This window comes from Numida meleagris, chromosome 14, assembly GCF_002078875.1.
Source record: "Numida meleagris isolate 19003 breed g44 Domestic line chromosome 14, NumMel1.0, whole genome shotgun sequence".
In the NCBI taxonomy this organism is placed as follows: domain Eukaryota; kingdom Metazoa; phylum Chordata; class Aves; order Galliformes; family Numididae; genus Numida; species Numida meleagris.
The window spans coordinates 10,109,587-10,136,142 of NC_034422.1; the positions used below are offsets into that span (position 1 = coordinate 10,109,587).

The 26,556-nt window shown below is 51.5% G+C and overlaps 1 protein-coding gene across 5 annotated transcripts in view; it reads right to left on the minus strand.

The window, feature by feature from the left end:
* The window catches only part of SRRM4 (serine/arginine repetitive matrix 4), a 32,540-nt gene extending 6,458 nt beyond the window's left edge, over positions 1–26,082 (minus strand). For 3 of the 5 annotated variants that reach the window (XM_021412384.1, XM_021412383.1, XM_021412382.1), the window contains exons 1-12: positions 25,215–26,079; positions 16,415–16,558; positions 14,912–14,995; positions 14,579–14,650; positions 13,447–13,473; positions 12,832–12,882; positions 10,184–10,276; positions 9,103–9,253; positions 2,630–2,967; positions 1,690–1,902; positions 1,352–1,468; positions 63–206 (exon numbers count right to left, since the gene is read on the minus strand). In XM_021412384.1, coding sequence (XP_021268059.1) covers positions 63–206; positions 1,352–1,468; positions 1,690–1,902; positions 2,630–2,967; positions 9,103–9,253; positions 10,184–10,276; positions 12,832–12,882; positions 13,447–13,473; positions 14,579–14,650; positions 14,912–14,995; positions 16,415–16,558; positions 25,215–25,345 — 1,565 coding nt within the window. In that variant the 5' untranslated portion in view covers positions 25,346–26,079. Of the gene's footprint in view, positions 1–62; positions 207–1,351; positions 1,469–1,689; positions 1,903–2,629; positions 2,968–9,102; positions 9,254–10,183; positions 10,277–12,831; positions 12,883–13,446; positions 13,474–14,578; positions 14,651–14,911; positions 14,996–16,414; positions 16,559–25,214 lie in introns of all 5 variants that reach the window. The other 2 variants (XM_021412385.1, XM_021412386.1) reach the window with 2 other exon arrangements.

Consider the following 26,556-nt stretch of genomic DNA (forward strand, 5'->3'; position numbering starts at 1 on the left):
TCCACCAGTGAGGGCTGGGGACAGAGGGCAGCCCACGTGTCCCACGTGTGATGTCTCCATACCTGGTGATGCGCCGGGCCTCCAGGTGGCTGGGGGAGTCCCTCCTGCGCTTCCTCAGGGGCGAGTAGGAGCGCCGGCGCTGCCGGTCCCGCTGCCGGTGTGACTCCTTCTCGCTGGAGTTGTGCTTGTGCTCTCGCCCACGGTCCCTAGGGAAGGGCCAGGTTGGAAATCATCACTGCTGGGCTTTTGCAGGTGCAAAAGTTGACTGGGTGGGGTTTGAACGTGAAGGCAATGACCCAGATGAGTGCTCGGTGTTTTGGTGGCATCAGCCTTGCACTTTGCTGGACAGTGGGACACTCACCTGGCCTGACAGATGGACACCCAGCAACTGTGGGCTGCTTGGAGGTTTCAGTAGCATCTCCCAGCAGCCCTGCATTGCACAGCTAAATGGCATCCCTGTCCCTCTGTGGATGCACTCGGTATTTCCATAGCACTGCTAAAGCTGGTGTGGCTGGCTGTGCTGCAAGAGCAGGCGAGCACCACCCTGCCAGCAGGCCCCACGTGTGCTGAGGGCTCCAGGTAGCTCTGCAGGGCTGTGCACCACTCACCAGAAGGAGTGCTGGGGTTGCTATGGTTTTCTCTTTTGTTAAATCCCTGTGCACGTCAGCACAGGCCCTGCTGTGGAGGGTAGATGACTTCATACGCCCCGTTCCCTGCTCAATGCCATCTGCAAAGCAATACGTTACAGGTCAAGGACCTGATCCTTGCGTGCAGGAAATGTTCTCCTGCAGCAGAGCAGGGACTGTCACAGCTTGCAGAATCAGGCCCTGTGAATGTAACATTTTAAGGGTGCCAAATGTTCGCAGCGTGCTCAGCAGCAGAGACGTTACCAGAAAATCCTGCCCAAAGGCATCTCTAGGGCTGAGCTCTGAGATGTGTGTTTTCTACAGGGGGTGCAGCAAACAGAGTCACCTGGGCTGTGTTTCCTCATGTGCAGCAGTGTGAGTGCCAGCACGAGGGTACCTGGCATCTGCCCATGAAGCAGGGACACTTCTCAGGGCCTGCCATCTCTTTGGCAGAACTGCAGCTTGGTAGAGCAGAGCATCTTTCCCTGCTACACTAAGATCGCTCTGAGGCAATATAAGGGAAGATATTTCCACTGGACTGGAGGTCAGCGTAACGCACAGATATGTGCCCTGCTCCATGTCTCCCTGCTCCCTCCAGCCCCAGAAGCTGAGGGGGCAGTTTGGAGTTGGCAGAAGGAACCAGAAACTAGGCTGGAGTACAAGCAAGTGATGGAGGCAATGGAAAAGCATGAGGCAGCAGATACCACATGTAGAGACAGTCATACCTCGTAGGGCTGTAGTGGGAGTAACTGGGGCTCCGGCGAGTCTTTGAGCTCCTGCTTCCAGGGCTTTTTTTGCAGGATTTGGAGGAATAGCTGGGGGACCGTGAAGAAGACGTGGGGCTAGGGAAGAAACATAAGAGCTAAAGATGCTGGAGGGTGAGGTTGTACCAGACTTCCCCTAACCTAGGCTCATGGTGGGAAGAGATGCCCTATATTTCAAGGGCTATGCGACTCCCTGGGCACCCACACAAACCCTTACTCCCCTCCCCACGGAATCTGCAAGCCTCCAAGAGCCGGAGGTTGCCCAGAGTGATGGAGAGAGCCGTTTGCGCTGGCCTTACCTCTTCCCTGAAGAGCAGGACCTGCTGCGGGAGTACCTGGGGGAGGCCCTGCGGGGTGAGGAGCGGGAGCGGCTGGAGCCGGGGGAGGACCGGCCCGTGCTGCTGCACGACTTGCTGCGGGAGCATGGCCTGAGCGGCGAGCTGCGGGCTGGCGATGGGGGGACATTGCGCTTCTCCTCCTCCGAACAGCTGAGACACGAGGACAGGCATCCTCTGCAAACATATATTTGAGTGGTCAGCTCCTCTGCCTCAAGCCGTGCAGGCTCTGGGGATGGAGGTGAGGAGCAAGGAAAGCGTGGCAGGGCTGTGCTCCAGGAGCAGAGTGAGCAGGCATGACCTATGGCCTTCGGACAGGGCTGTGGGAATCCCTCCACTTCCAGAAGAGCCATGGCTGTGAGCTGGGGTCAGCTTCCCAACAGCAAGGACTAGCTGCAATCCCAGCTCCTCCCATGTGAAGGCAGAGTTATCCCACCGGAGTCACAGCGTGAGATGTACAGCCTCAACATGTTGCCCTCCAACTGAAAATTCAGGACTTGTTCTTCCTAATACCAGCTCCCCTAGCTCTAACTTTTGGCATTTAAAACCTGAAGTGGAATTGCTCCCTAACACCACTGCCCCAGCACAGCTTGGGGTACCAGCTGCCATGCTTCTGCTCCTTCATCCCCACCATCACTTGGCACATCCCCAGGAAAGGGAGGAGGAGCTGGAGCTGGCACTTACTCCTTTCTCCTGATGACAACCCGTGGCTGGGTTTTCATCTTCCTCCTCGGGCTCCAGCATTGCTCACTGTGGGCTCTGGACTCCAGTCTGGCAAGGTCTGACTGAGATCTAACTGCCTCCAGACCACAAAAACCTCCCTGCCAGCTCACCAGTGCATAGGGCACGCTGGCGGGAGATACAGAGCAACAAATACCAGCAGCAGCTGTTGATAACCACTGACCTTTGGTCTTGTCCCTGGGCATCTGGAGACAGATTTTCCGAAGCTGTTGCCTTGGTCTGGGAAAAACAACTGGTGAAGGAATTTCCTGAATCGGAGCTGTTATCGCCGTTGGCCATTTTGGGCTTCCCAGATGAGAAGGCATGGCCAAAGCCATCGTGGGCTACGCTTCGTTTCTCCTGGCTGTCCTTTGACCTGGATGAGCTCGTTTGAGTGGAGGGAGGGGAAGAAGTGTCGTTTCCTGAGTCATATTCATGACACTCTCCGTTCTGGCTGGCTAGGTGGCCAGGCGGGCTGTCTGTTTTGGTAAAGAGTTCAGCAGAAGACCCTGACTGAGAGATCTGAAAGCAAAAAAGCCATTTGGCATTGTTTGAACGTTTTATTGAGGAGGGTTGCTCTTGGTTTTACTTTGCTTTTATTTTATGTTTTAAATAAACCCAGAAATTTTACCATCATGATGCACTGAAACAAAAGGAAAGGAAAGAAACAAAGAAAGAAAGAAAGAAGGAAAAAGAAGAAAGAGAAGAAAACAAAAGCACATATCCCTGAAAGAAATCCACAGTAAGAAGAAACTTCTTTTCCCCCTGCTATGATAACGGGAAGATCTAGAGATCATGCAAAGAGTATCAGCATGCGATCCATGTTAAACGAAAGAGTTCAACAAAGTAAACGGGCAACCAAAGAATCAAAGTAACTGGCTAACTAAATAAAAAAAGGTGTAACAGAGGAAAAAGCCCTTATTTAACCTAAAAGGGGGAGGGCAAAAAAATAATAATGAGGAAACAGGAATATATATACAAAAATATATATACAAAAGAAAAAACTATGTAATCCTTGGAAAGAAAACAAAACCAAAACAAATTCTTAAATAAGTGAATTTTTGAATGAATGTCACAAAAATAAGTAAAGAAAAATCAAACCAAATCAAACGAAGGGCTTCTGTACAAAGTACAAATTGGCAAATCAACAAGCTGAGCACTTCAAAAATAAAAACTAAGAAAGGAAAAACAAAAAGGGAAAAAAAAAAAAGAGAAGGGGAAAAAAAGAAAAAACCCTCTGGAAATAAAAGGTATACAGACACTTCTTTGTGTGCTTTTTTCCCCCTGAAGAAGATATAGCTAATGCGCTCAAGTGACCTCTAATAAATTCCCTGGTGTCTTGCGGATAGCATCCACTTACCCATCAAGAACTCCTCCTTTAGTAGGTAAGGTGTAAGAAAAAAGGAAGAGCGGGCAACATAAGTCCATCATTAGAGTCTCAAATTACATGAAAAAAACATAAACCCTCTCTTCAATCCACACTGCCAACTGTTCACTTGACTCTGCTATGTAAATGTCACAACTGCTTTTTGTCTGCTCGCTTCTCTCACTTATTATTCCTTATTTTTGTTTCCTTCTGCTTTACATTAGGCTGCCCAGCCAGCTCCTGGGGGCTGATTGCTTGTGCTGGAAAATCGTGGCTTGCGCTCAATCCCCTTGGGTTTCATGGCGGCCCATGGGTACATGGAAGTGGTAAAAGGAACTCAAGCGAAGAAGTCAAAAATAAAGTTGAGGGGGAAACAACATTTCCCCGCTTTGGCTGTGCTGGAGAGCTACGGGAAGGGGATGATGGTTTTAGTGGGCTGCTGACGCTGATGGGGCAGCGAGGACCCTACGGCCATGCTGGCTGCCTTGGTTGGGGCTGTCAGCTGGGACCCTGTGCACCACGGGGGATTTACATCATCTGAACATCTTATCTCTTCAGTTTTATCTCTACTGGCATCTACCAGAGCCAGTCCAGCACTGGTCAGCGAGGCTACACTGGTCAGCTGGTGCCTGCCCTTGCAATTGGAAGCATTAGGGACAAACACAGACCCAGCACATCTGCACCCTCTGTGGCCTCCTCCAGGCCCCAGGGTTTGCAGCACTGGCACGTGTATATGCTCACAGGTAGTGCTCTTTGCTACTTCTCTGCCAGCTCTTGTTTATTCCAGCAGCAGTTTATTCCAGGGATGTCAAAGGAGCATGAGATAGCTGGAGGTCCAGCTCTGCTCTGCTTTGCACCCAAAGACACAAGGGAAGTGGCCTCAATCAGAACCCAAACACATCCCATAAAACACAAGACTGTGCTTTCAAACACGGCACCAGATTTTTTCTAAAGATTATGGCTTGCGTTATACCTGAACCCTCACCGAGAGGCAGCCAGCTTTTGGCTACATTTAATTTATGGGCATAAAAACAACACGTGAAATACTCCCTGGCTACAGAGGTGGGAGGCCAGGTGTGGGCATCTCCCTCACCTCTGTTCCCTCCCAGTCCAAACCAAACAGCCTTTAGCTCATCCCAGCCAAGAAATCCACCCGTTTCTTGGCATTTCTACCCCTGGGTCCTAGGATATACGCTCTTGTTTTGCTTGCACTGAAATAACAACTGCTGTCAGCACATCCCAAAATCCACCCAATGACCAGGGATCCCCCAGTGCCTCTCTGTAGCTCCACTGCTGCGGTAGCAGCACTCTGGGAAGAGGTAACATGTGGATGGAAGTGGAAAATGTCCTTGTGAGGGCTGGAAGGCCTGGCCTGGGGTTTTTGTCCTGTGGTAGGAGGCAGGACAAGCATTGAGGTGCCGGGCAGAGGCAAATTCCCCCATCTGATGGCCTTGGCTTTGCTTCTGGTTCCATTTTCCTGCCACACAAACTGGGAACCAAGAGCTGCATCTGAAGACGCTGCAGAGTTCAATTGAATTCTAATGGCTTTTTATTTTTCTAGGGTGTCTTAAAAGAGTCTGGTCTTTTGTGAATCTAATTTTCTCCGCGTGAACATTTGGCATTTCTTTCCCCCCTCTCTAATAAGTAATTAAATAATCTCAATGAACTGTGCTCCTTCCAGCTCTCAGTGTGAGACATACTGCAGCCCTCAAGAGAACCCAAGCTATGTATTTATTGTTTGGGATTTTTTTGTTGTTTCATATCATTATTTAAGCAAGAAGGGACGAGGAGAAACGAGGCCCTCATGCTTCAGAACGTAATGCTGAGTGGGCTCCTACATCAAGAGGCGGTGCAGCCTAATGGCTTACAACAATACAATCACTACTCGTCTTCCAATTAAACTGAACGAGTTCATTTACTGTGCTTCAAACAGCCTCGAGGAGAGACAGGACTATAAATTTTCTCAGCCATAAGGGGACCGAGGCCCATCAATGAGCAGCGTGGCACAGCCTCGCTCATCGCCAGAGGGTTTTTCTCGGGTCTTATTCTCCGCTTTGAAATGAGTTGCAAAACAAGAGTTAATTTCTTTTTCAGAAGTGCATAATGTCTCCCTCCCTCTGTCTGTCTGCGCATTGTGCTGATGAAAGGCACACAAAGCTTGCGGCAGCGACCCCTGCTCCCCGCGAGGCCGGCGGACAGCTGCCACCGCAGCACCTGCTGCCTTGCAGGGAGTGGGGCCCAGGGGGCTGCCCTTGGCTGGGGAGATGGGCTCGGCTCTGCTAACCCTCTGCCTGAGCTGACATCGGTGCAGAACTCCTCTCAGCCCCCTGGAGTGGGTGCCTCCAGCTCAGCTCGGGCCGGGCTGGCACAGCTTTGGGGTAAGGGTTTGCCTCGTGTTGCCTCCTTTGGGTACCTGGGGTGCTGCTTGGTCCCCCCATGGCTGCACGCTCTCCTGCCTCCGCCTCAGCACTGAGATACAAATTCATCAGTGAAAACCAGGGGTAGGTTCAGTCCTCTGGCTGGGAGGAACAGCAAAAGAGAGAGGCTTCCACGTTTAGGGAAGGCTTTGCCTGTCAGCTCTTTAAGGGCCCTGTTTGTCATCAGAAACACGGCGTGCAGCAGCTAAAAGAGCAGCTTTTCCTATGGAAACCAAAACCCAGGCTGGAGAACAGAGAGCAAGAGCGATGCAGCCTGCAGGCGTGCTGTCAGCCTCCCCCAGCCCCCCCGCACGCACTGTCCCCATCCCTGCACCCTGTTGCCCCACCTGTCCCTTCCCGCAGGCACACCAGCACAAGCAGTGCTGCTTGGAACAACCAGACCCCACTGAGCCTCCCTGCAAATTTGGGTCAAGCCTGTGTTAATTTCTGACACTGTAAACGAGTTTCAGTGAAAGCAAAGGAGCTGGCAGGGAAGGTAGATGCGGTGTGCAGTTATCTTCATCAGGTACAACAAAAGGCAATTAAGCTCACACCCTGCAGGTATTTATATTGCTCTGCTCAAACAGAAGCACAAGAGCATGGAATACATCTGTACCAGTGCGGAATAGTGTCTGCAGCAGGACAGGGGGTTGCTGTTAATGTTCAGATATAGCAGCAGCGTATTACCAGTTTCTCTGCATGCTGAGGCACAGCCTCACAATCCTCTTTCTCAACAGGTGCCTATTGTGGCTGCGTGTGATTAAAGGAAAAAAAAAAAAAACGAGAGTGTGAAGCTTGGAATTTCACTGCTCAAAAGTAGCAGGAAGCTCTGGGGGTGTTTTTGCATGTGTGCATGCTCATGCATGCGCCAACTTGCGCATAAAGGCAAGAGGGGAAGAAGCAGTAAGGTGGATGCATGGACAGGGAGCTCTTTTGTGTGCTTCATCCCTCAAACTGCAGGTGACCTGAGCTGGGTGCAGTCATTCCAATAGGAAAGAAGGGACAAAATGCGTGGAGACAAAGTTTACCGCAGAATGCTTCCGTTTTTCAGAAGAACGTAGAACAAAATCTGGCTTAAAATTAAATAATTTTTAAAAACAGATTTGGAAATGCTGTAGCGTTACCTCAAGGGAGTCTGTGTATTGCCTGTCTGTGTCTCTTCTGTGTGTCAGAGCCCTCCCTGGACCATCACTTCCCTTTGGAGATATCACAATGAATCTCCCCAGGTCAGGAGGGTTTGGGGTGGAAGCCCAGGCCAGGGGGAGGGCAGGGGGTGTGACAGAGAGTGTATAGGCATTAGCAGATGAGACTAAAAGTTCCCACTCCATTTTTCCCTGCCAGTTCTGAGTACATGATATTTAAAGACCTTATTCAGCACTTCGCCAGGGGCTTCAATTTAAACAAGTGCCTAAATGTGTTCTTGAACGATGTCCCAAGAGAGTGTATTTCTTTTTTCTTTCTGGGAAGAGAGAGGACACCAGTGGACTGCAGAATAAAGGTCTTTTTGTCATTGGGTTCCCTGCGTTATTAACTCACCCTGACCTTGCTGAGTTGACACAGGGTAACACTGCGGGCCAGTGGCAATGAAAGCTCTGCAGCTTGTTGTTCTTTCTTTGCATGTGCTGCTGTTGGACACACACATAAGCACAGCATGCAGATTCTACTCGTGCTCTGCCTTATATGGCTTTCTAAGCAATGACTCACTTATGCACTACACACTCAGTAGGTGTATATGACAAGAGTAAATATGCACATCTATGACTCTAGGAGACGACTTGTACCTATCTGTATCTACATATGATCTCTGTGTGTTATGATTGAAACGCAAGCTGTGCAGGTGAGCAGAGAAAGTGCCTCCTCTTGCTGGGACTATCTCCCCTATCTGAGGTATGGCTGAGCTATTGCCAGTTGAGGACTGGGCTTAAGAGGAGAAGTCAGTTCCCCAGTATATACCACTTCAGGGCTCGGAGGACTCTACTCAAGCCACTGGTAGCCTTCCATATCCGCACACGAGCACCAGATTCTGTACTACCTCAAGTCTTATGTAGCACTGCCCCTCTTCAGAGTGCCCATCAGATACTAACACTGATCAAAGAGCATCACACCTCTGCTACTGGGAACAAGGGGGAAATGTGCCATGGAAAACAAAGATTTCATATCAATTGCTATCTAAGATTTCTCTCCATGTCTGCTCCCTTTGTTCTAAGGCATGCATTATATCATCTCTTTCCATGTATATGGAAAAACATCCCAAGGCACTGAGACTGACTTTACCCTCGGCTGCACATGCAGTTCCCATTAGCATCAATGAGAGCTGCACACAAGCTCTCAAGTTGGCCCCTGGGCTTGTCAGTCCAGAGCAACAGCGATCTTAGAAGGATCCCAATAGAAAACATCCCCTGCCAATAATCACCAACTCATTAAATGTAAATATTTCTTTTATATACGTTTGATTCCCTTTTTTACCCCTGAAGGACTAAACTTTCGGACATGAAGACCAATGAATTAAGTTCACATTCAGCTGAGCAAAGACTGCATAACAAACACATCCCTGTGAAATATCATTGCTGAAGGCCACTTTTTTTCCTTTCTTTTCTTTTTTTTTTTTTTTATGTTAAGTGTCCTCAATTCATTATTCAGAGGCTAGAGACTCAGCAAATCTTTCCCCTCTCCAACCCCACTCTTGAAGAGGAAGTGCTGAAGGAAGGAATGGCTTTCAATACATCTGGAGAACAGCACCATTAATAAGTAATACTGTTTTAACCAATTTTTGTCTAACACCGCTATAATTGAGTTATAAAAATTTCATGCCAGACTTCTCGCCCATATTCCTGTGGCTACTTCAAGCAAAGAAGCACAGTGCGTAATACTTACGACTTCCTTAGGAGACAGGAAGCTGTGCAGTGGGAGGGTTTGGCTGGCCTGAACCTCTGCAGAGGAGCTTCTCTTTGCTAGGACTTTTGAATGGTGCTGGGAGCGTCTCCGCCGTGCTTTACGCCCTTCCTCCCGAGACCTGGTTCTGTGCCTCCAGAAAACATGGGGAAGCAAAGCGTTATCCTCGGTATTGCAGCAGTGCCCGCCAGCAGCCGCACGCAAACCCTCGTCTTCTCTGCGGAGTCAGGGTGGAGAGAAAAGGAATATTTTGATTCCCTGCTTTTAAAATGTTTTGGTTTGCACCCAGGAGATGTGTGGTGGGTTTCGGGTCTAAAACCTCAAGTTTCAGCTCCAATTCATAATTTTATGGTGGCTGACAGCAAGTTGTCCTTCCACGCAGCCTTGAATGTCCCTATGGCAATACACCTCCAAGAGAAGACATTCTGCTCTTGCATGAACTTCCAGCTATCACTGGTTGTGTTCCTCCCTGCACTGATCACCAGGTTTCCATAAGATTCTCAGTCATTAGAAGGAGTGGAGTGGGAGAGAGGGAGTGGTTTGTTCATACAGCTCTTTCAAACAACGTGTAACAAGCTCACAATGCACATAGCTATGCAATTTGCTATTGCAGTGATGCGAGTTTAGCACCAGCATCCACTCAGCTGGCCTCAGGACGTATCTGTCATCTACCGGAAAGAGATTTTAATCAGGTCAAAGACAGTGGCTATAGGATGCCATTGGCAAATACATTTCCATTGCTAAGAACAAGCTTGAAGCTTTCCTGGGACGTTGGCAGTACAGAGCCCTGGGCTGGGGAAGGCAGACTGGGCTGAAATCAGCTGTCGCTGGCTGATCATCAGCCACAGGGATTAGAAGTGACTGCTGGGCTGAGAAGATGCAGCTACTGCTTCTTGAGCCCAAACCCTCTGATGGCCGTGACCGCAAGAAGCTCAACATCCAACTGCCAGAATGGGATGTGGCTCTGCCCAGAGAGTCAGTGGGGCACACAACCCATTGCAATCACGCCCCTGACCCACTGGCAGTGCTGCAGGACAGCCAGCCTAGCGAGCGGTGACATTACCTGCTCCGGCAGCTCGGCGAGTAGGAGTCAGAGCTCTCTGAGCGAGAGTGGCAGCGGCGATGGCGGTGAGCTTTCCGGGTGCGCCCACGAGAGCTTTAGGAAGCAGAGAAGAAACCATGGTTAGATAGCAGACCGGGGGCTGTAAGACTCAGCAGTTGGAAGCCGAAGTCAATGGCAGTTACATCAGAAACAAGATCTGCATTTTAAACCAAAGAGATTGGTGCGTGAAACATGGCGAAGGACACAAAGGCATGAAAAATTCCCCATCCCTTCACAGCTGCCCTGACATCAAGGCAAGTCATCTTACTGAGATCTATGCTAGCATTTAGCTACAAGCTGTTAGGTTGCTTCTGTGGCCTGCTGGAAGAAGATCTATGGACTAGTGCACAGGAGCGCAGCAGGCAGCACCAATCCTTTCTGCTTTCAAAATGCTAAAGAGCTATGTCATCCACTGCCCCTTCATCCTCAGCCAACCCTGACAGCCCATTGCTAAGCCTTGTCTGGGCAGCCCCGTCTGTCTGGGCAGCCCCGTGTCAAGCTCAAACCCGCCCAGACTCCCCATAATACAGGACACTGGGTATCAGCTTTCCCCACCCTCTCAAGATGAGGAGACCAGCCAGTCCTATAAGCTGCTCTTATTGTTTGTTGTTAAAAACATGAAATGCAGCTTCCATAAGTGCTGCCTACCCTATGCATGGTTTCTGCTTGAGGGGACAGGACCATTTATTTGAATTCTCATAGATGTGCAGTTGCTGCTGCTCCCTTCCCTTACATGGCTACAGGACAGAGACCAGCAAACTGCACACAGACATAGGTTCACTGTCCTGCTGCTCTTCCCTCTGCTCCATTCAGGTTGTTACTGATGGATTACCTGGCCCCATTACTGAAGGGCTGGGGTTGTCCTTGGCAAAAGCCTGACTCCTGCACACAGGGAACTGGGTTATGTGAGTGGCAGGCTCTGAAACCTTCTGTGCTTGTTCCTTCTTGTCATGCCCAGTGCCCACCACAGCAGCTATTTTGGGTCTGGTGTGTAACCATCTGCTCAGCCTGGCATTGCTGTGCCAGCATGCAAAGCTGATGATGGGTTAGCTGACGGGAACAATCTGGTTTCATGGCCACGCTGTACCAGTCACTGACACAGCTAACATACCTGCCTGGATAGCATTTAGCAGTTTGGCACCACAAGAAATCAGTGAACCAATTGCTTGAGAACAGCATCTCCTCTAAAACAAAATGGCAACAACGAGGGCAATGGCTTGAACTCCACTTGGCTGTTTTCTCTGATGCTTTTTACACACTAGGATCATATTTACAACAGTTCACATTTGGGGAGCTTCCTTCTTTCTGTACAGCTGAAGTCAGTAGCACTGACTGTCTCTCCCTCCCTCCACACTTTCTCTTCACCTTCTGCATCAGTCCCTCCAGTTTAAGAGTTTTTCCCTATGTTCAGGAAGGATGAACTGGTCCCACATAGTTTAGATAACCAGTTGCTCAACCCAAATCCTGATCCAAGTTGCCTCATGGGATCTCTCTGATCCACACCTGGGAGCAATGGGGAGGCTTGCAGAAACCAGGAGTGACTCTGTTCTGATTTCTGATTTGACAGATGAGGACTAAAGAGCCCTGGATGGTTTATCCCCAAACAGCAACCCCAGAAACTCTCATTCCCCTCGGTCAGTGCCCTACTGCATCCAGTCTTCGTTCTAACCACGTTGCTAGGCTAGCGCAGATTGGCCAACACTGTTGTGTTTGGCAGATGCCTTCTTTTACAGATAATCAAGAAAGCTTCAGCTTTACCAACGATCTATAAGATTTCTGGGCACGTAGCAGCTCAGTTTGCGGGAAGAAAATGGTGAGTGCATTACTGAACATGCAGAAATGCAGAGAAAAGGAGATGGGCTTTCTGCACGCAGTGGGGGTGCCTGTGGAGGCAGCGCCTCATGGATTCTAGTCTCTTCAGTCCAATGGGCAACAAGGTGACACTAGCAGTGCTAGGGGTTCTTGTCCTTCTGTTCCCTTCCTAAGAGTAGAAGTTGTGTTGGGAAGAATTACAGGGCAGGTCCTGCTAACACCAAAGAGAGAGCAAATCCCTGTCTGCCAGCTCATCTTCTTTCTGTAACAGGGTATGCTGAGTCCCAGCAATACCAGCCAGGGGTTTGGTGCCCAGGCTTTAGCCCCAGAGCTGTTTCTGTGCTCTGAAAGCAGGTGAGAAGCCACAAGTTGCAACTCCCAAGAGAAAACTGAGAAGGAAGTGAAAAAATGGAAGTCTTACAGGCCCTCCTCCTGGCCCCAAATTACCATGATTCATACTGTGCTCCTGTCTGCCCCGTAGGACAAATATTGCACTTGTCTTATGCACACACCAAAGCAGATGGGAACCTCAACTCCAGATTCTAACGGTCTCCATCACCTCTAAACAACCCCTTCTTTTCCTCAGCCCCCACTGCATTCTGCTCCCATTTGGATATTCGGTTTTATCATATATCACGAGCAGTCCCTATGTAACCTCTGAAAGCAGCAAACAAGGAAGAGCTAAAGCCCCTCTCAGCGAGGGCATGCCACTGTGCTCTGCAGGGCTGGGTCTCATACTGCCTTCATCAGAAGAGCTGGACCACCTGCTCAGGGGAATATTGTGAATCACTACTTACTGTTTTTTGTGTTTTCTTTCTTCCTTTCTCTTACTTTTGGGGCTCGAGGAACTAAATAAGAAATGGCTAATTAATTTGCAGATTTCTGTTCTGATTAAAAAAAAAAATATTGCACGATCACACATCAACGTTACAGCTAAATTGCCTAAAAGCGTGCAATAAAAAAATTAAAGGGATGAATGTTTCTGCCTTGACACAGGGGTCTCAGTTCCTGCTGAGAAACCTGGTTCATGGGCTTACACACAGTCCCCATGGGATCAGCCAACCCACTGGCTTTACGCTTTCCCATAGAGAAGATGGATGCATGCACTGGAATCGGGAGAGTTCTTCCAGTATGCACCTGGAAAGGCACTTAATTGGAATGTTTCAAAAATGGGCACTACTGGGGAATGCATGCTGTTCGCCAGTGAAACCGTAAGAGATGAAGGCTCAAGATGCAGAAAGTATCCAACATGGATGAGGTTTTGAGACCTACAGGGGATAGGGGGAACCTAGGGGATTCCACGAAGAGGCACAGAAGAAAAGTGACTTCTGCCTCCTCACAGTGAACATCAACCTTGCAAGATCCCAAGGAGACCGTTTCTAGGGGATCACCCACACATGCTCAGCTCTTACCTGTGTCTTCTCTTCTTTGAGGATAACCTGCAAGACACAAAGGTGCACACTGAGTACAGCATCTTACTAAACTGGAAACTTGAATCAGAGACAATCTGGTAAGGCCCATCTCTAGCCTGAGCACTGAGGACACAACACACCAGCTGGACAGCCCTGGCTCTCTCTTAGCCAGCTGGGAAGGACACAGCTGGTGCTGGAGGAAAACACCGGCACGCTGCAAATAATTGAGCATGTCATTCTCTGTAGAATCAAATGCCTCCTCAGTCCCTGGCGGATCGCTTTTCCCTACTACTGCCTCCGCACTGCACTGAGTTTGAAGAGGTAGAGGAGAGTCTAGACCCTGATTTTCTGTACAGGGGATTGAGCAGCAGTCAAAGGAGGAATCCTTTCTGCAAAACTCCAGAGCAGGCTCACAGCCAAACCAGCTTCATGTCTCTGTCTTCCCTCCTGGAGCATGCCTGGGATAAAACCTGGGAGCATAGAGGAGGATGCTTCCCTCCTGTGAGTCCTTGCCCCCGCATTATGCCTTAAGTCCCATCTGAGCTCCTAGCACAACATCCTGCAGAAGACATGGCCTGAAGTCCTGCCTAGAGGGGCCATGAGATGGTCCAAGGCAAGGCCAGCTGGGATCTGTAGTTGAGTGGTATCTGGAAACCACCTCTATTGGTCACTGATGCTCAATATTTGATCACATTGCCTTTTGGGATGAACTATAGCTTATCCTCTGCTTGCAGGGGCACAAATGGGTACTACAGGTGTAAAACTGACAAGCATCCGACCCAGGATGGTTGACAGGAGGTGCCATCCATAAAATAGGATAAGAATCCGTTCTTGGAAAGGAAATATTTTAAAGGCATTTCTATCTCCTTCTCTCCTCCTCCCTCCCTCCCACCTTTTCCCATAAGAAACGAGCACTGCTTTTCACCCTGTTCACCACTTTTTGTAGCTTCTTGCTTTCATTCAGTGAATTATAAATACATGGACTTTCCAAGGGAGATGGCATCCACTGTTCTCTGCAAATATTGGTTTAACAGCTGAGAGAAAACAATTCAAACATTTCATCACGCTCTTTAAATTAAAAACCGGCTTTCAAACCCAACGCACCACCACAACGGTTCCAGAGGAGAAATACCTGTTTCTTTTTCGTTTCTTGGAGCTCTTCTTTTTCTTCTTCTTCACAGGCGAGGGGCTGTAGGAAGGAGACCTGGGGGAGCAGAAAGGCATCAGGGCCTACACAGCCCCTCACCCCCAGGGCTGCCCACCCTGCACCTCACCACCAGGCCTTGGGGCTTGGGCAGGCCAGGGCAGAGTCCTGTCTGGGTATAATGGGAGGACAGGAGGATGGCCAATGGAGCCCCAGCCCCTCACACCTCTATTTTATACCCGTTTTGTTCCTTCATGCACCAAGGCTCCAGGAACATGCTACCCCATAAAGCAAGGCCCAGGCCGCCATGGCCGCCCTCACCTCCGTCGCTTCTTGCGGCTGGATTTCTTCTTCTTCTTCTTCCCCCGGGCCGGCGGCGGTGCACGCTCCCCATCGCACGAAGGACTGAGGAAGGGGGATAAAGCCAAAAAAGATTTTAAAATAAATTAATAAAAGCACCATCGGAATGACCTCACTGGGGGTTGCTGACCTCCACATGCCACCATCCCTACATGGGGGTTGACCAGGACAGATCAGGGCACCCAATAAACCTCTAATTACCCTCGCTTGAAATTAAGTGCCTCCTCCGTGGGTTTAATGGAGATATAATGAGACAGCCACTGTACATGGCTGCAACGCCAGCTGGTTATTTGAAATGTGCTTGCTGAGGTTAACAACTCCATGACAGATTTATGGGTTTTTCTGCTTTGTAAATATGTTTTAAATAATTAATTGGCATTTAATTTGCATACAATAATTATTGCAGCCAGATGCATTTAATAGTAATATAAGACATGGCAAATGTTAAATAGCAATTGATTAGGAAAATATACATTTATTGACGTGCTATGGTGATTTAGTGAGATGTGCATCTCTTACACAGTTGTTAAACTTTGGAAAAAAACCTGTAAATTAATTTCTTTTAAAATTGTGTTACGTTTCAGGAAAAAGCAAACGCTGCAGATAATTAATCTGGGCTGAAAATATGAAATGCATGGGGGCTAGTGACCCTACAGAAAGGGCAGTGAATGATGGAAACTAGAGCCCAGGTCTGTGCCTCAGCTTCCCCACTGCTCATCCCACTGGCTGGAGGAGCCACCGCTGGGGCCTTGTGGTCGGAAAGCCATCCTCACAGGGATGTGGGATGTGGGCTCCAGCAAGCAGGAGCACATCTCATACCCCTCCTCATCTCAGGCCATCATCAGCCCCTGCCATGTCCATGCCAGGGCATGGAGAACCTCCAGGCTGTGCGCTCAGCCACAGGCAGCCTGTGTGGAGCCCTCCTCCTGCTCCCAAGATGAAGCCTTTTGTCTTTGAAGTGGAAGCCTCCTCCCTGAGCTGATCTAACTTTAATTGTTCCTCTGTGATTGTAATCAGGGTCTAATTAAAAATATACTTTAGATTATTGTTCCGGTTAGCCTGACATCTGAAGATAGGAAATGGGCTTTCTGTCTCTTTCTTTCCAGCATCTTTAACCAAACAGAAAGGCTTTAATCCCAGTTCAGCAGCGAAGGCTGAGACCTCAGCTGCCTTGCTTAGCAAGTTTCATTCATTTCTACTCTCACAAGTTGTCAGGGGCTAACAACAAGCCAATAACAAAGTGATATCCTGGTTAGGGCAATGCTGCTGCTCTGATCTAGGCATGGGAGATGGGAACCACTGAGGGTGATCCACAGCCAGGGGGAACCCTATGTGCCCCATAGCACATGGGATACTGGCAGTTCTCATGGTCGTCCAACCCATGCCCAGATCTCACAGACTCAGCAGTGATGAGGATGACTCTTCCTCCACTGAACTCTCACGTTACGGTGGCCCTGTCCCTACCTGCGTGACCTGTGGTGAGCATGGTCGCGTCTCTCCTTCCCTCTTGCCCAGCCGTTAGTGGTGGAGATCTCCTTGGACACGCAGCTGCTCAGCTTCTCAGGACGTCGATCCTCCGCAGAGTACGGCAGGCAGCTGAGCGTCCCACTGCATGGCAAGAGGCCAGAAAGAGCATTAAGAGAGCTAGAAAACAAGGGGAACCACCTGAGCCATGCAGGTGCCTGCACAAGCTGCAGGGAGCCCGTGTGAGTAGAGCTGCGCAGATATTTGTTTCAAAGAATGGAAGCACTAATGGAAAACCATAAAGCATACCCAGTGGGGCACTGAGAACACCACATTTTTGGTGTCGTGCAGAGTATTATACAAGTAAATAAAGGAAGTGTCAGCAAGGCCAAGCCCAGCCAAGCATTTGGGCTTTAGAGACCATCACAGCCATCACACATGGGCTGCAGGGCCGAGGCCAGGAGTGCTGCACATCTTGGGGGTTCAGTGGTGCCAGGAGGGAGGCTAAAGAGCAATTCCATGGGGAAGCAGCACATCAGCCCCAGCTAGCCAGGGCCAGAGGCTTGCAGCCCCTGGGAACATCTTTCTGCCTGCTCCAGTTATAAGAATCACAATTTTGGGAGCTGGAGCAAGTGCAGGAGCATCTGCAGAAGAGGGTTCACTCCTATTTCCACCTGCGTTCTCAGGAAAACCTCACCTCTTCTAACAGTTATTTCTTTCTTGGAGCACAGTTTGCAATGCCTGAACATTTAGGGATGAACTTTAGCCAAACATAACAGCTGGGGGTCAATGGGGTGAAGCTGGAAGAAATATTTCCAGCTCAGGACATGCAGGAGGTGATGCTGGCAGATTCACTGGTCCCTCCGGCTTTAAAATCTATTACTCTGCTTGTAACAAATCTCCCAGTCTTTTCCCATCATCTATGTTATTTTTAACCATCCAGGAAGCTACATGGTTAATTGCTTTCTTTGTGCGAGCTAATTAGCTCATGGCATTTCCCAACCCCCTTTTAAGAACAGTCTTCTGAGGCTCAGTCATTAGGATCCATTAAAAATGTCCCCAAATTAATGACCTGTGCAGAGCTGGAGGAGCTCCAGTGGTGCGGATGGGGGCTCTCCCTGGGCACAGTGGGTGATGTCCCCACTAATGGCATTTCAGGTCCCGGCGCTGAAACACATTAGCCTGAAGGCAACCAAGGGCTGCTGTCCTGCAACACGCTGGGGACCATTTCTTCTGGGCTTGAAAGTAATTATTGATGGAAATAATTATTCTCCAATCCCATCAAAGGCTGGCTTCAATTCAACCCAATACTCTCCTCTGGTGAAAGCTGAGAGTCACTAACGCTCTAAACGGGCTGGTAATCCCTTTGCGTTAAGCTCCATAGACATTGATTGAATAGATAGATATAAACATATACATTTTTTTTGTCTTCTTCCTTGGGCTGGGCCATGACAGCTGGGAGAGATACAGAGGGCAGGGCAAAGGCACAGGGTGTTTGCTGCCTCAGGAGCAGAGCTTGGGAGCAAACTGGCTGCGTCCCCATCGCAGGGCTCAGCACCTTGGGCACATGCCATGCCATCAGACCATGAGACGCGGTGCTGGGTGACATAGCCCCCTCCCCTGTCCTCAGGCTCCCGCGTCCCCAAGCCATCTCCTGCCACAAAGCTCTCATCAAGCAGCCTTTCTCCTGCAGCTCCTCATCGCTGGAGGAGCGAGAAGCTGGAGAACTGCCTTCCTGGTGACCTTTGTCTGGCGGGCGCAGCGGGGTGGGGTGCTGGATCATAGAATCAGAGAATCGTGGAATCACGAAGGTCGGAAAAGATCTCTCAGATCCCCAAGCCCAACCCCCGCCCACCCCCACTGTGCCCATAACCTGAGTGCCACATCTCTGCAGTTCTGGAGCATCTCCAGGGTCGGTGACCCTACCACTCCCTGGGCAGCTGTGCCAGCGCATCAGCAGTCAGCTGCAAAAAGACATGGGCACCCACGGCCCTGGGGCCCCACTGTCCCGCATCCGCCGTGGCTGTGCCGCACTCCTCTCAAAGTGCAGCGCTCCGGGCAGAGGAGGCTTTTTGCATTGGCAAAATCACCCTTTTCTTTCTCTCTTGCTTTCTGCCTCTTCTCAGTTGATTGAAAAAGAAAATGGTTGAAGCGCTCCTTTGACCCGGCAGAGGGAGGGGGGGGGAGAAAGGAGAAGGTTGTAAAGAGATTTCCACGCCAAAACTCATGCAGATGTGTTTACGTAAATGCCTTTGAAATAGGCACTAAAAATACCTCTTTAAAATTAGGAGGTGGGGGAGGTTGTAAGTGCTTTCCACAAACACAGACACAAAACCACCCCCCGGCAGGTTCCCTCCCCACCTCATTCAGACCGCTGTTATTAGTGCAGCAGGAGCCCTGCCGTTTGTTATTGAAAATTATAATAGCAAATCACCGCGATATTTTCCCTGATTGCACGGATCCTGAGCCAGTTCAATTTTAATCTTCTCTCCACTATTTTCTCGTGCATCAGCAGAGGCACCAGCTGCAGAAAAGCGCGTGGCTTCCTTGAAGCAGCTTAAGCACAGAAAAAGAAATACAATTCCATAATAGGCGTTTTTCATCCAATTTTTGCCTCTGTGGCTCAGCCCCCTCCCACACCCCTGTATCCTGCTGCAAGCCCAAACCTGGCAGCAGCTCCTTTTTGCTTCTTGGCCTCCAGAAATGTTGCATGACCTCTCTTATCACACTTCAGGCCAAAAAAGCAGCTCGGCTCTTCGTTTTTCCAGCAGCTGATTTGCTATGCATGGCTGCGTAAGAACAGAGGCGCGTCTCCACTGGTGGCAGGGTCGGTGCCAGGTGCTCTGGACACACAGCCCAGTGCTGGGGATGGGATGGGATGGGATGGGATGGGATGGGATGGGATGGGATGGGATGGGATGGGATGGGATGGGATGGATGGGGTTGGGGTTCGGGATGGAATGAGGTTAGGGATGGGGATGGGGATGGGGGATGGTGAAGGGATGAGGATGAGAAGGAGATGGGAATGCGAACGGGATAGGGCCGAGGATGGGATGGGATGAGGGACAGGGACATTGATGAGGATTGGATGGGGATGGGGATGAGGATAGGAATGGGATGGGAATGGTGAAGGGATGGGGATGGGGACAGGGTTAGGGATGGGGAAGGGGTTGGGAGATGTGATGGGGATGAGGATAGGGTTGGGAACGTTGATAATGGGCATGGGGTTAGGAATGGTTCCATCTCCATCCCAAGCCCCTGCTGGAGGCTGCTGCTGGCAGCATTGGGGCAGCTTAGAGCTCCAGTCCTCATTAGGTCCCTGCCTTTGGGTGTCCTCCTCCCCAAGAGGTTGCTCTCAGGGAACAGCCCTGTGCCTCTCCTGTTCTCAAATCTCCCTTCCTGGCAAACACCCTGCAGGTTTCCCCACCTGGAAAGGAGACAGCGATGTCAGCCAGGTCCCATCCCTGCACCAGGCAGAGCTGAGGGTCCTCACTGCAATTCCCTTGCCTGAAGTCCCGCTCTGTTGAGCAGGGCAAATGGCAGCAAGATAAATAGTTTATTTGCCAATAACATAGCTCGTTAACTTTTAATCGAATAGTGGAATGTGAGCACACAGTTGTCGGGAGCAACGGGAAATGGATTTGAGCATGGATCTTAGCAGGGCTCGTCGGGCAGGAGGGGAGCACAGGGAGGTCTGGCAGGAGACGCTCCACCTGGAGCAGGAGTGTTCCCTTTGGCACTCAAAACTTCTTCCCTCCCTGTTTGCACTGAGGAACTCAGCAGCAAATTTCTCCCACCAGAGAGACTCCCAGCCCAGGCATGGAGGTGGCGAGAGGCTCCCAAGAGGAAGGTCTGGCCCCGGGCTCCCGGCCCTGAGGCTGCAGAGTGTCATTCCCCTGCTCAGCACATCCATCTTTAATTGGGTGTAATAATAATTTTATTGCTTGCTGGGATTTGTGAGGCTGAACTAATATTTGCTTTGCTATCCTCCGCTGAAAGGCAACCCAGAGTGGCAAAGCCCCTGTGCCATTCACATCAGGATAATCCAGAATTATTCATAAACAAAATCAAGATTATGCAAATATATTCATTAGTTCTCAGCATACCTCCAGGAAAATAGAGGAATTAGTCTTGTTAACAATTGTATATTATGTAAGCGTGTGGCTAAGCACACAGACACGCTCCCCATCCACCTGGGGCTCATCCCAGGCTCTTGGAGCACTGCAGAAAGAGGTGAATTTGGGCTTGGGGTGCTCCCAATGTGCCTCTGTCCCCTCACTGCCCCTTGGCACAGTGTGACCAGTGCCCACCCGTGTGCCCAGGACACGAGGGGATCAGCAGATAACAGTGCACTGAAAACACCGCGCGGTTTAATTAATGCCACATGCCTTTCACTCCATAGGTTGTGTGGGTTGTTAATTATTTTTATAAAGAAAATAATTAGTCCCAATCAAGGCAGAAGCTCTCCAGAATTACAGCTCATTAACTGCTCTCACATTTTTTTCTGTTCTATAAAAAGTCGCGTGGTGCTGATGAAAATTATAGACCCTTGGAATCAGCATTAAATACAAATTCAGACAGTGTTACCATCCCATTACCATCAACTGCATCGACTTGGCTTCGGTAATTGCAGCTGGAGATGAAGTGCAGGGATTTCTGCTCTGTGCAATCTCTGCAAACAAGCGCTCTGCCCATCAGCCTGCCGGAACCAACGTGACACCGAGCAAGCGTGTCCCTGAGGAGGGGACAGCCACCAAGGAGACTGGGGGAGGCTTTTGTGGGTGGATGATGGGATGCTCTGGTTTGGGGCAAAGGGGACAGGCAGCAGCCTAGAAGCAGCGGGCTTGTGCTGTGGGACGTGGGACACACAGGGGATCGTAGAATCATGAAGGTTGGAAAGACCACTGAGGTCATCTGGTCCAACCCCAACCCATGCCTGTGATCATTCCATCCCACGTCACTCCGTCACTCAGTGCAACATCTGCCCTTTCCTTGGTCACCTCCAGGGATGGTGATCCCTCCACTCCCTGGGCAGCCTGGGCCAGTGCAGCACCAGCAGATGCTCAGGGGGGGGATGGAGGAGCGCTCCAAGCACCTCCAGTTGGGTCATCCCAGGGCTGGTTCTATCGAACGGTGCAGAGGCTTCGTTCAAAGCCTGATTGAAAGAAATCAGAGCATGGTAAAGCGAGGTCAGGGCAAATCGATAGCAGAGCGATGGGGAGGGTGAGCAGGGTGCTGGCTCTGCGGCTTCTGCACCATGAGCAAAAATGTAAGCCCTGTCCTCTGCTCCATGAGGGGCAAAGCTGAGTGCCAAAAATGGGGCTTTGGAGAAGGAATGGGAAGTGGGAACAGGGGCAGTGAGCAGAGTGACCCCGGAGGAGCAGCACTGAGCTCTGTGCCCACGGTCCTGCTGACCAGGCTGAAGCCGGGCCAACTGCAGCCAGCTACTCATTTCATTAATGGAGAGACATCAATTAAACATGGAGTGTTGAATGGGGTTGTCAGCAGAGCAATTAGCCCCAACCTCAGGCTGGGGACTCAGGGAGTGCTTCAGCCCCAAGATGCCCTGCGCAAGACATCCTGTCTCAAAAGAGGCTAATTTCAGCCCAACCCTGCCCCAAAAGAGGCCATTTTCAACACAGCTCTGCCCCAAAAGAGGCCAATTTCAGCTCAGTCCAGCCCCAAAAGAGGCCAAGTCCAGCCCAGTCCAGCCCCAAAAGAGGCCAAGTCCAGCCCAGTCCCACTGTCCCTAGAAAAGGGCAGGAGCAGTGCGAGGACCCCAGGGCGTTCCTCAGCACCTTTCTCTCTTTTTATAGAGTTTGTTCCCACTTCCAGCTCTGTAAGCCCTCTCCGCAGTTCCCTGCTGCACTAGCAGGGAAGGCACTTGTGAAAAAAAAAAAGAAAAAGAAGAAAAAAATTTGCTATTTTTACACTCCCAGTGTTTGTCAGCACTTTCAGCTCACCCATGGAGGGGAGGTGGTGGCACCAGGACTGCATCGCACCAGTGCATCATCATTACTCCTGTGCCATCAGGCCCCATTCCTCTGCCTGCTGAGCACCAATGGGTTCCAAATTGAGGTGTCCCCTCTGGGCACCCAACTGCCCCTCAGTTGCTGTATGGTCACGCAAAGCACCGTCCCCTGTGCCCAGCCCCAGTCTCAACACCAAGCACAGGTTGGATTTAATGCCCCGCTCCAGGCTTTGCAATGATGGAGAGGTTTCAGTGGCCACGGGAAGAAAAGGTGGGGGAAAAAAAGAGAAAAAGGAACTGCAGTCATGCATGAAATGATTTCATTTCACTGAGGAAGGGATTGCCTTTGGAAAGTTCATATTATGGTAAAACGCGCATGAAGGTCCGGCTGCAGGGAGAGGGGAAGGGAGGGGGAGAGGAGGGCTCAGCTCCAGCCCTGGCCCTATGGATGGGTAAACCCACCCAGGAGTGACATGTCCAGGTCTCACAGCCCCGAATATTTCTTAGTTAGACCTTGAGGGAGGGGTTCAGGGTTATGAACCCTCCCCATGCACAGTCTTGCCATGCCAAGCTGGGCCAAGTCATTTTTTTGGACACATCTCCCCTGAGTTGGAGTCAGGAATGGGGTGGAGGGCATTTGACCCACGTGGTTTCCTGCAGCCCCCCACCCCGATGGGGACCTGAGGCCCCGCAGCCCCTCGCTCTGTCCCAGGTTCATCCTCCAGAGCTCCACAAGACCCCGCACCACCGCACTGTGCTAGGATGCAGACGGTGCCTTTGGGAACCAATGAACTTTTACCACCAGGAACTGCTCCAGCACCAAGCCAGGGATGGGGCTGAGGGAAGAGGAGCAGGAGGAGGAGGAGGGGGAGGAAGGCTCTATGGGTCCTGTGGGTATCCCCCATTCTGCCCTCACCCCCAGCAACCCTCGAGCTGCCTAATGAGTGCAGCCGCCGTGCAGCTGGAGCCGGCGGGCAGGGGCTGACAAAGCCGCCCTATTGACAGCGCCCAGAGCACGGAGGCTTTGCTTCTCCCCCCTCCGCTTTCCTCCTCCAGGCCCGCTCCCCCCGCTGGGCCGCGGCCATGGGCTCATTAGCGCTGCGGCTCGTTGGGCGCGGGAAGGAGCAGATGGCAGCCAGGCCCCGCCGAGCAGATGCCCGATGGACAAGGGGGGGATTAGCGGAGCCGGGGGCCCTCCAGCAGCACAGCCCGGTGCTGATACATGGGGACTGAGCGGGGCGATGGGGATGAAGGAACCACCGTGATGTGCCTGGCAAGATGCAGGTTGGGGTGGCAGAGAGCTGGGCCCCATCCCAGCCCCGAAATCACTGCCGATTGCAAACTGGGCAGTGAAACCACGTGTAGCACAGCACATCCTGGGGGATTAGGGGTTAAAATAAATCCCTGCACTGGCCCGGGGTGACCCACTTCAGCCATCTGGCAGCAGGGACGTGGCTGGTACTCAGGGTACCAGGGGGTGACAGTGGGTGGTGGCAGCCCTGTGCCCCTTTGGAGCCCCCCATGGAAAGGGAAGCAGCATCCCACGGCTGCTCCGTGGGGCTGTGAGCGGGTAATGATGATAATGAACAACCACCCACTGCCTTAAAATAAAAGACTCGGCAAGAAGAAAGTGGAGATGGGAAAGGAGGGACCTCAGTTCTTCCCCCTGTGCCACAGTGTTCCGTATCCCCTTGGCTCGATGGAGTCAAGGGCAGCCCCCCGAGCGCTGCCCCTGGCCGGGCATGGGTGGGATTAATGTATTCTTTTGTTCTGGATGAAATGTGGTTTTAGCGGAGCTTTAACCCTGCAAACCTCCCAGAGCGTTTGTAGGGAATTAGGATGGAAGAGGCTTTATCTGCAGGGCTGGGGCACCCTGGGGCAGCGCTGCACTCTGATCTGGGGCTGTGAATGGACCTGAAAGGCAAGAACCCCCCAGACCCGTCCAGAAGGAGGAAAATCCCCTTCTGCAGTGGGAACCCCACGCTGCCCACAGCTGCCAAGCTGGGAGGAAACTGACACAGATGGTCACCGCAGTGTTGTGCTGGGCTCCCTGCTCCCTTCATCCCTCTGCTTGCTGGCACCGAGGGGTTTGCTCTTAGTTCAGTTCTGCAGTGAAACCTTTGGGATCGCAGCCCAAATGTGGAAATGCTGTAAGAGCCACTGCTGCCCATGGTGCCCCAAGCTGAGCTTCCCCATTTTCCAACATAATTGATCACTAATGGAGAGGTGGAAGCATTCAGTGACCTCAGTGGGGGTCCCCATGGGCTCTCGGATGCTGGGTGCAGGCTGATTCCCCAGCCCTCTCCTGCACCAATCCATCACCTTCACCAAACTCTGGTGACACTGAGCAATGGAAAGAAGCTTCGCTCCCTTTGAAAAACAGCGCAAATATGCTCTTAACCAATATTGTGACAGCCAGCAGAATGAAGACGCTCTACATTCGAGGATGTGTTGTTGTGACAAAGTCGCACGGATCCCTGCGCATCCTGGCAGAGCTCGGTGGTTACCAGCAGCCCCTTGGTCCCATTTTGTGGGTCTGACCCTGCTGCCCTGGGCTTTGGCTCCTGGGGAAGGAGGGGGACAGACAACCAGTGGGACGTGTGCTGGGGGCTGCATGGCTGAGTCCCCCACCTCACAACAAGATCCAGCCCCTGACTGTATTCTGGGCTCCAAAGAGTCAAAGTTTCCCAAGCATCACTAGGGGAGGTGGGAACAGAAAGTTCAGATCCCCCAGCCCCGGGCAGGTTGGTCCTTTGTGTCCCTCAGCCCCTAAGTAAGACCTTTGCAGAAGGGAGCAGCCCCCAAGCCGAGGGTTCCCCACGCCCTTACCTGGGCAGCGGTTTGCGGGCGGTGATGCTGGCCACGATGATGCTCTCGGGTCGCGGCGTGGCCACGGCTTTGAAGGTCCCTCGCCAGAACTTCTCGAAGAGCTGCTTCTCGCCCTGCTGCACGCTGGCCATGGCCCCGGCGCGGCTCCGCACGGCCGCTCTCCGCGGTGCTGATCGCTACATCCCTCCCGACCGCGCACGGCTCGGTTCGGTGCCGGCTTGGGTTCAATCCAAGGTTTAATGGGGGATATCCCGGTTCGGTAGAGATGGAGGGGAGCGTGTGAAGCCGAGCCAGCTCTCGGCTCCCGTTTTGTGGCAGCGAGGCGGGGAATGGGGCCGGGCCCGCTCTTGTCCCCTCCCCGGTGCCGCCTCCCGCAGCTGCTCCGCTGGGAGCATCCCTGGACCAAGAGCATCCTTGGCTGGGAGCGCCAGGATGGTCCTCGTGGGGTCCATTTCGGCCCCGCAGGGACTGACCCGGAGCTCCCGGCCCTTGGAGGGGATTTGTCTCTTGCAGACAAGGGACAATGACCTTGGATGGATGAGCTGCTCCCTGTCGTGTCTCGGAGAGCCACGTGCTGATTTATGTAAGCAACCGAGGGATAATGGAGCCAAGAACAATAGCCAGGAACAATAGAGAAAGAAGAAAAATCACAGAGGACTTCAGCACTTCCTTGTGATAAATACCCAAGCGGCAGGGCCAGCTCCATCCCATCGCTGCAGCTTGGTGGCCAAATGCCCAATCAGGCACCAGTGCCTGCCCTGAGGTTTGCAGGATGCAGCTACAGCCAAGGTCCCCGTGCACCATGCAACATTTCCACCCTCCCCTCTTTAACCCCCCATCCCTCACAGCCATCCCCACCACTCCAGACCCTGTCCCTGGGGCCGGAACCTGGAGTTGCTCGAAACATCCCCAGATTCGCTGCCAAACACCACGGATAATAAATGTTTGCACTATTAAAAGCAGCACGGGTGGCGTGTGTGCAGGGGGAAGGCAGCGATTGTTACAAACAGAAACCTCTCCTGGCATACCTCATGGAGACATCAGCAAGCTAATTAAGCAATTGGCTCCGTTAACGGAGGCTCCTAGGAATACACTTCCCCGCTATAGAATAACTGCGCTGTAATAAATTGCCTCATAAATAAACAGCCCGAAAAAAGCAACACAAGATGCCCAGAAAAAGCTCTGTGCGATAAGCAGAGGCAATGCCGGGTGCTACCGGTGCTACCAGCACAGTCCCAGCACCACACCCTGCAGGGAGCAGCCCCATGGGGATGCTCCATCCCCTTTTTGTCCCCCCACCCTAAGGGCCCAGCCCCCCTAGCCCCCCTGGTCCCAGATTTTG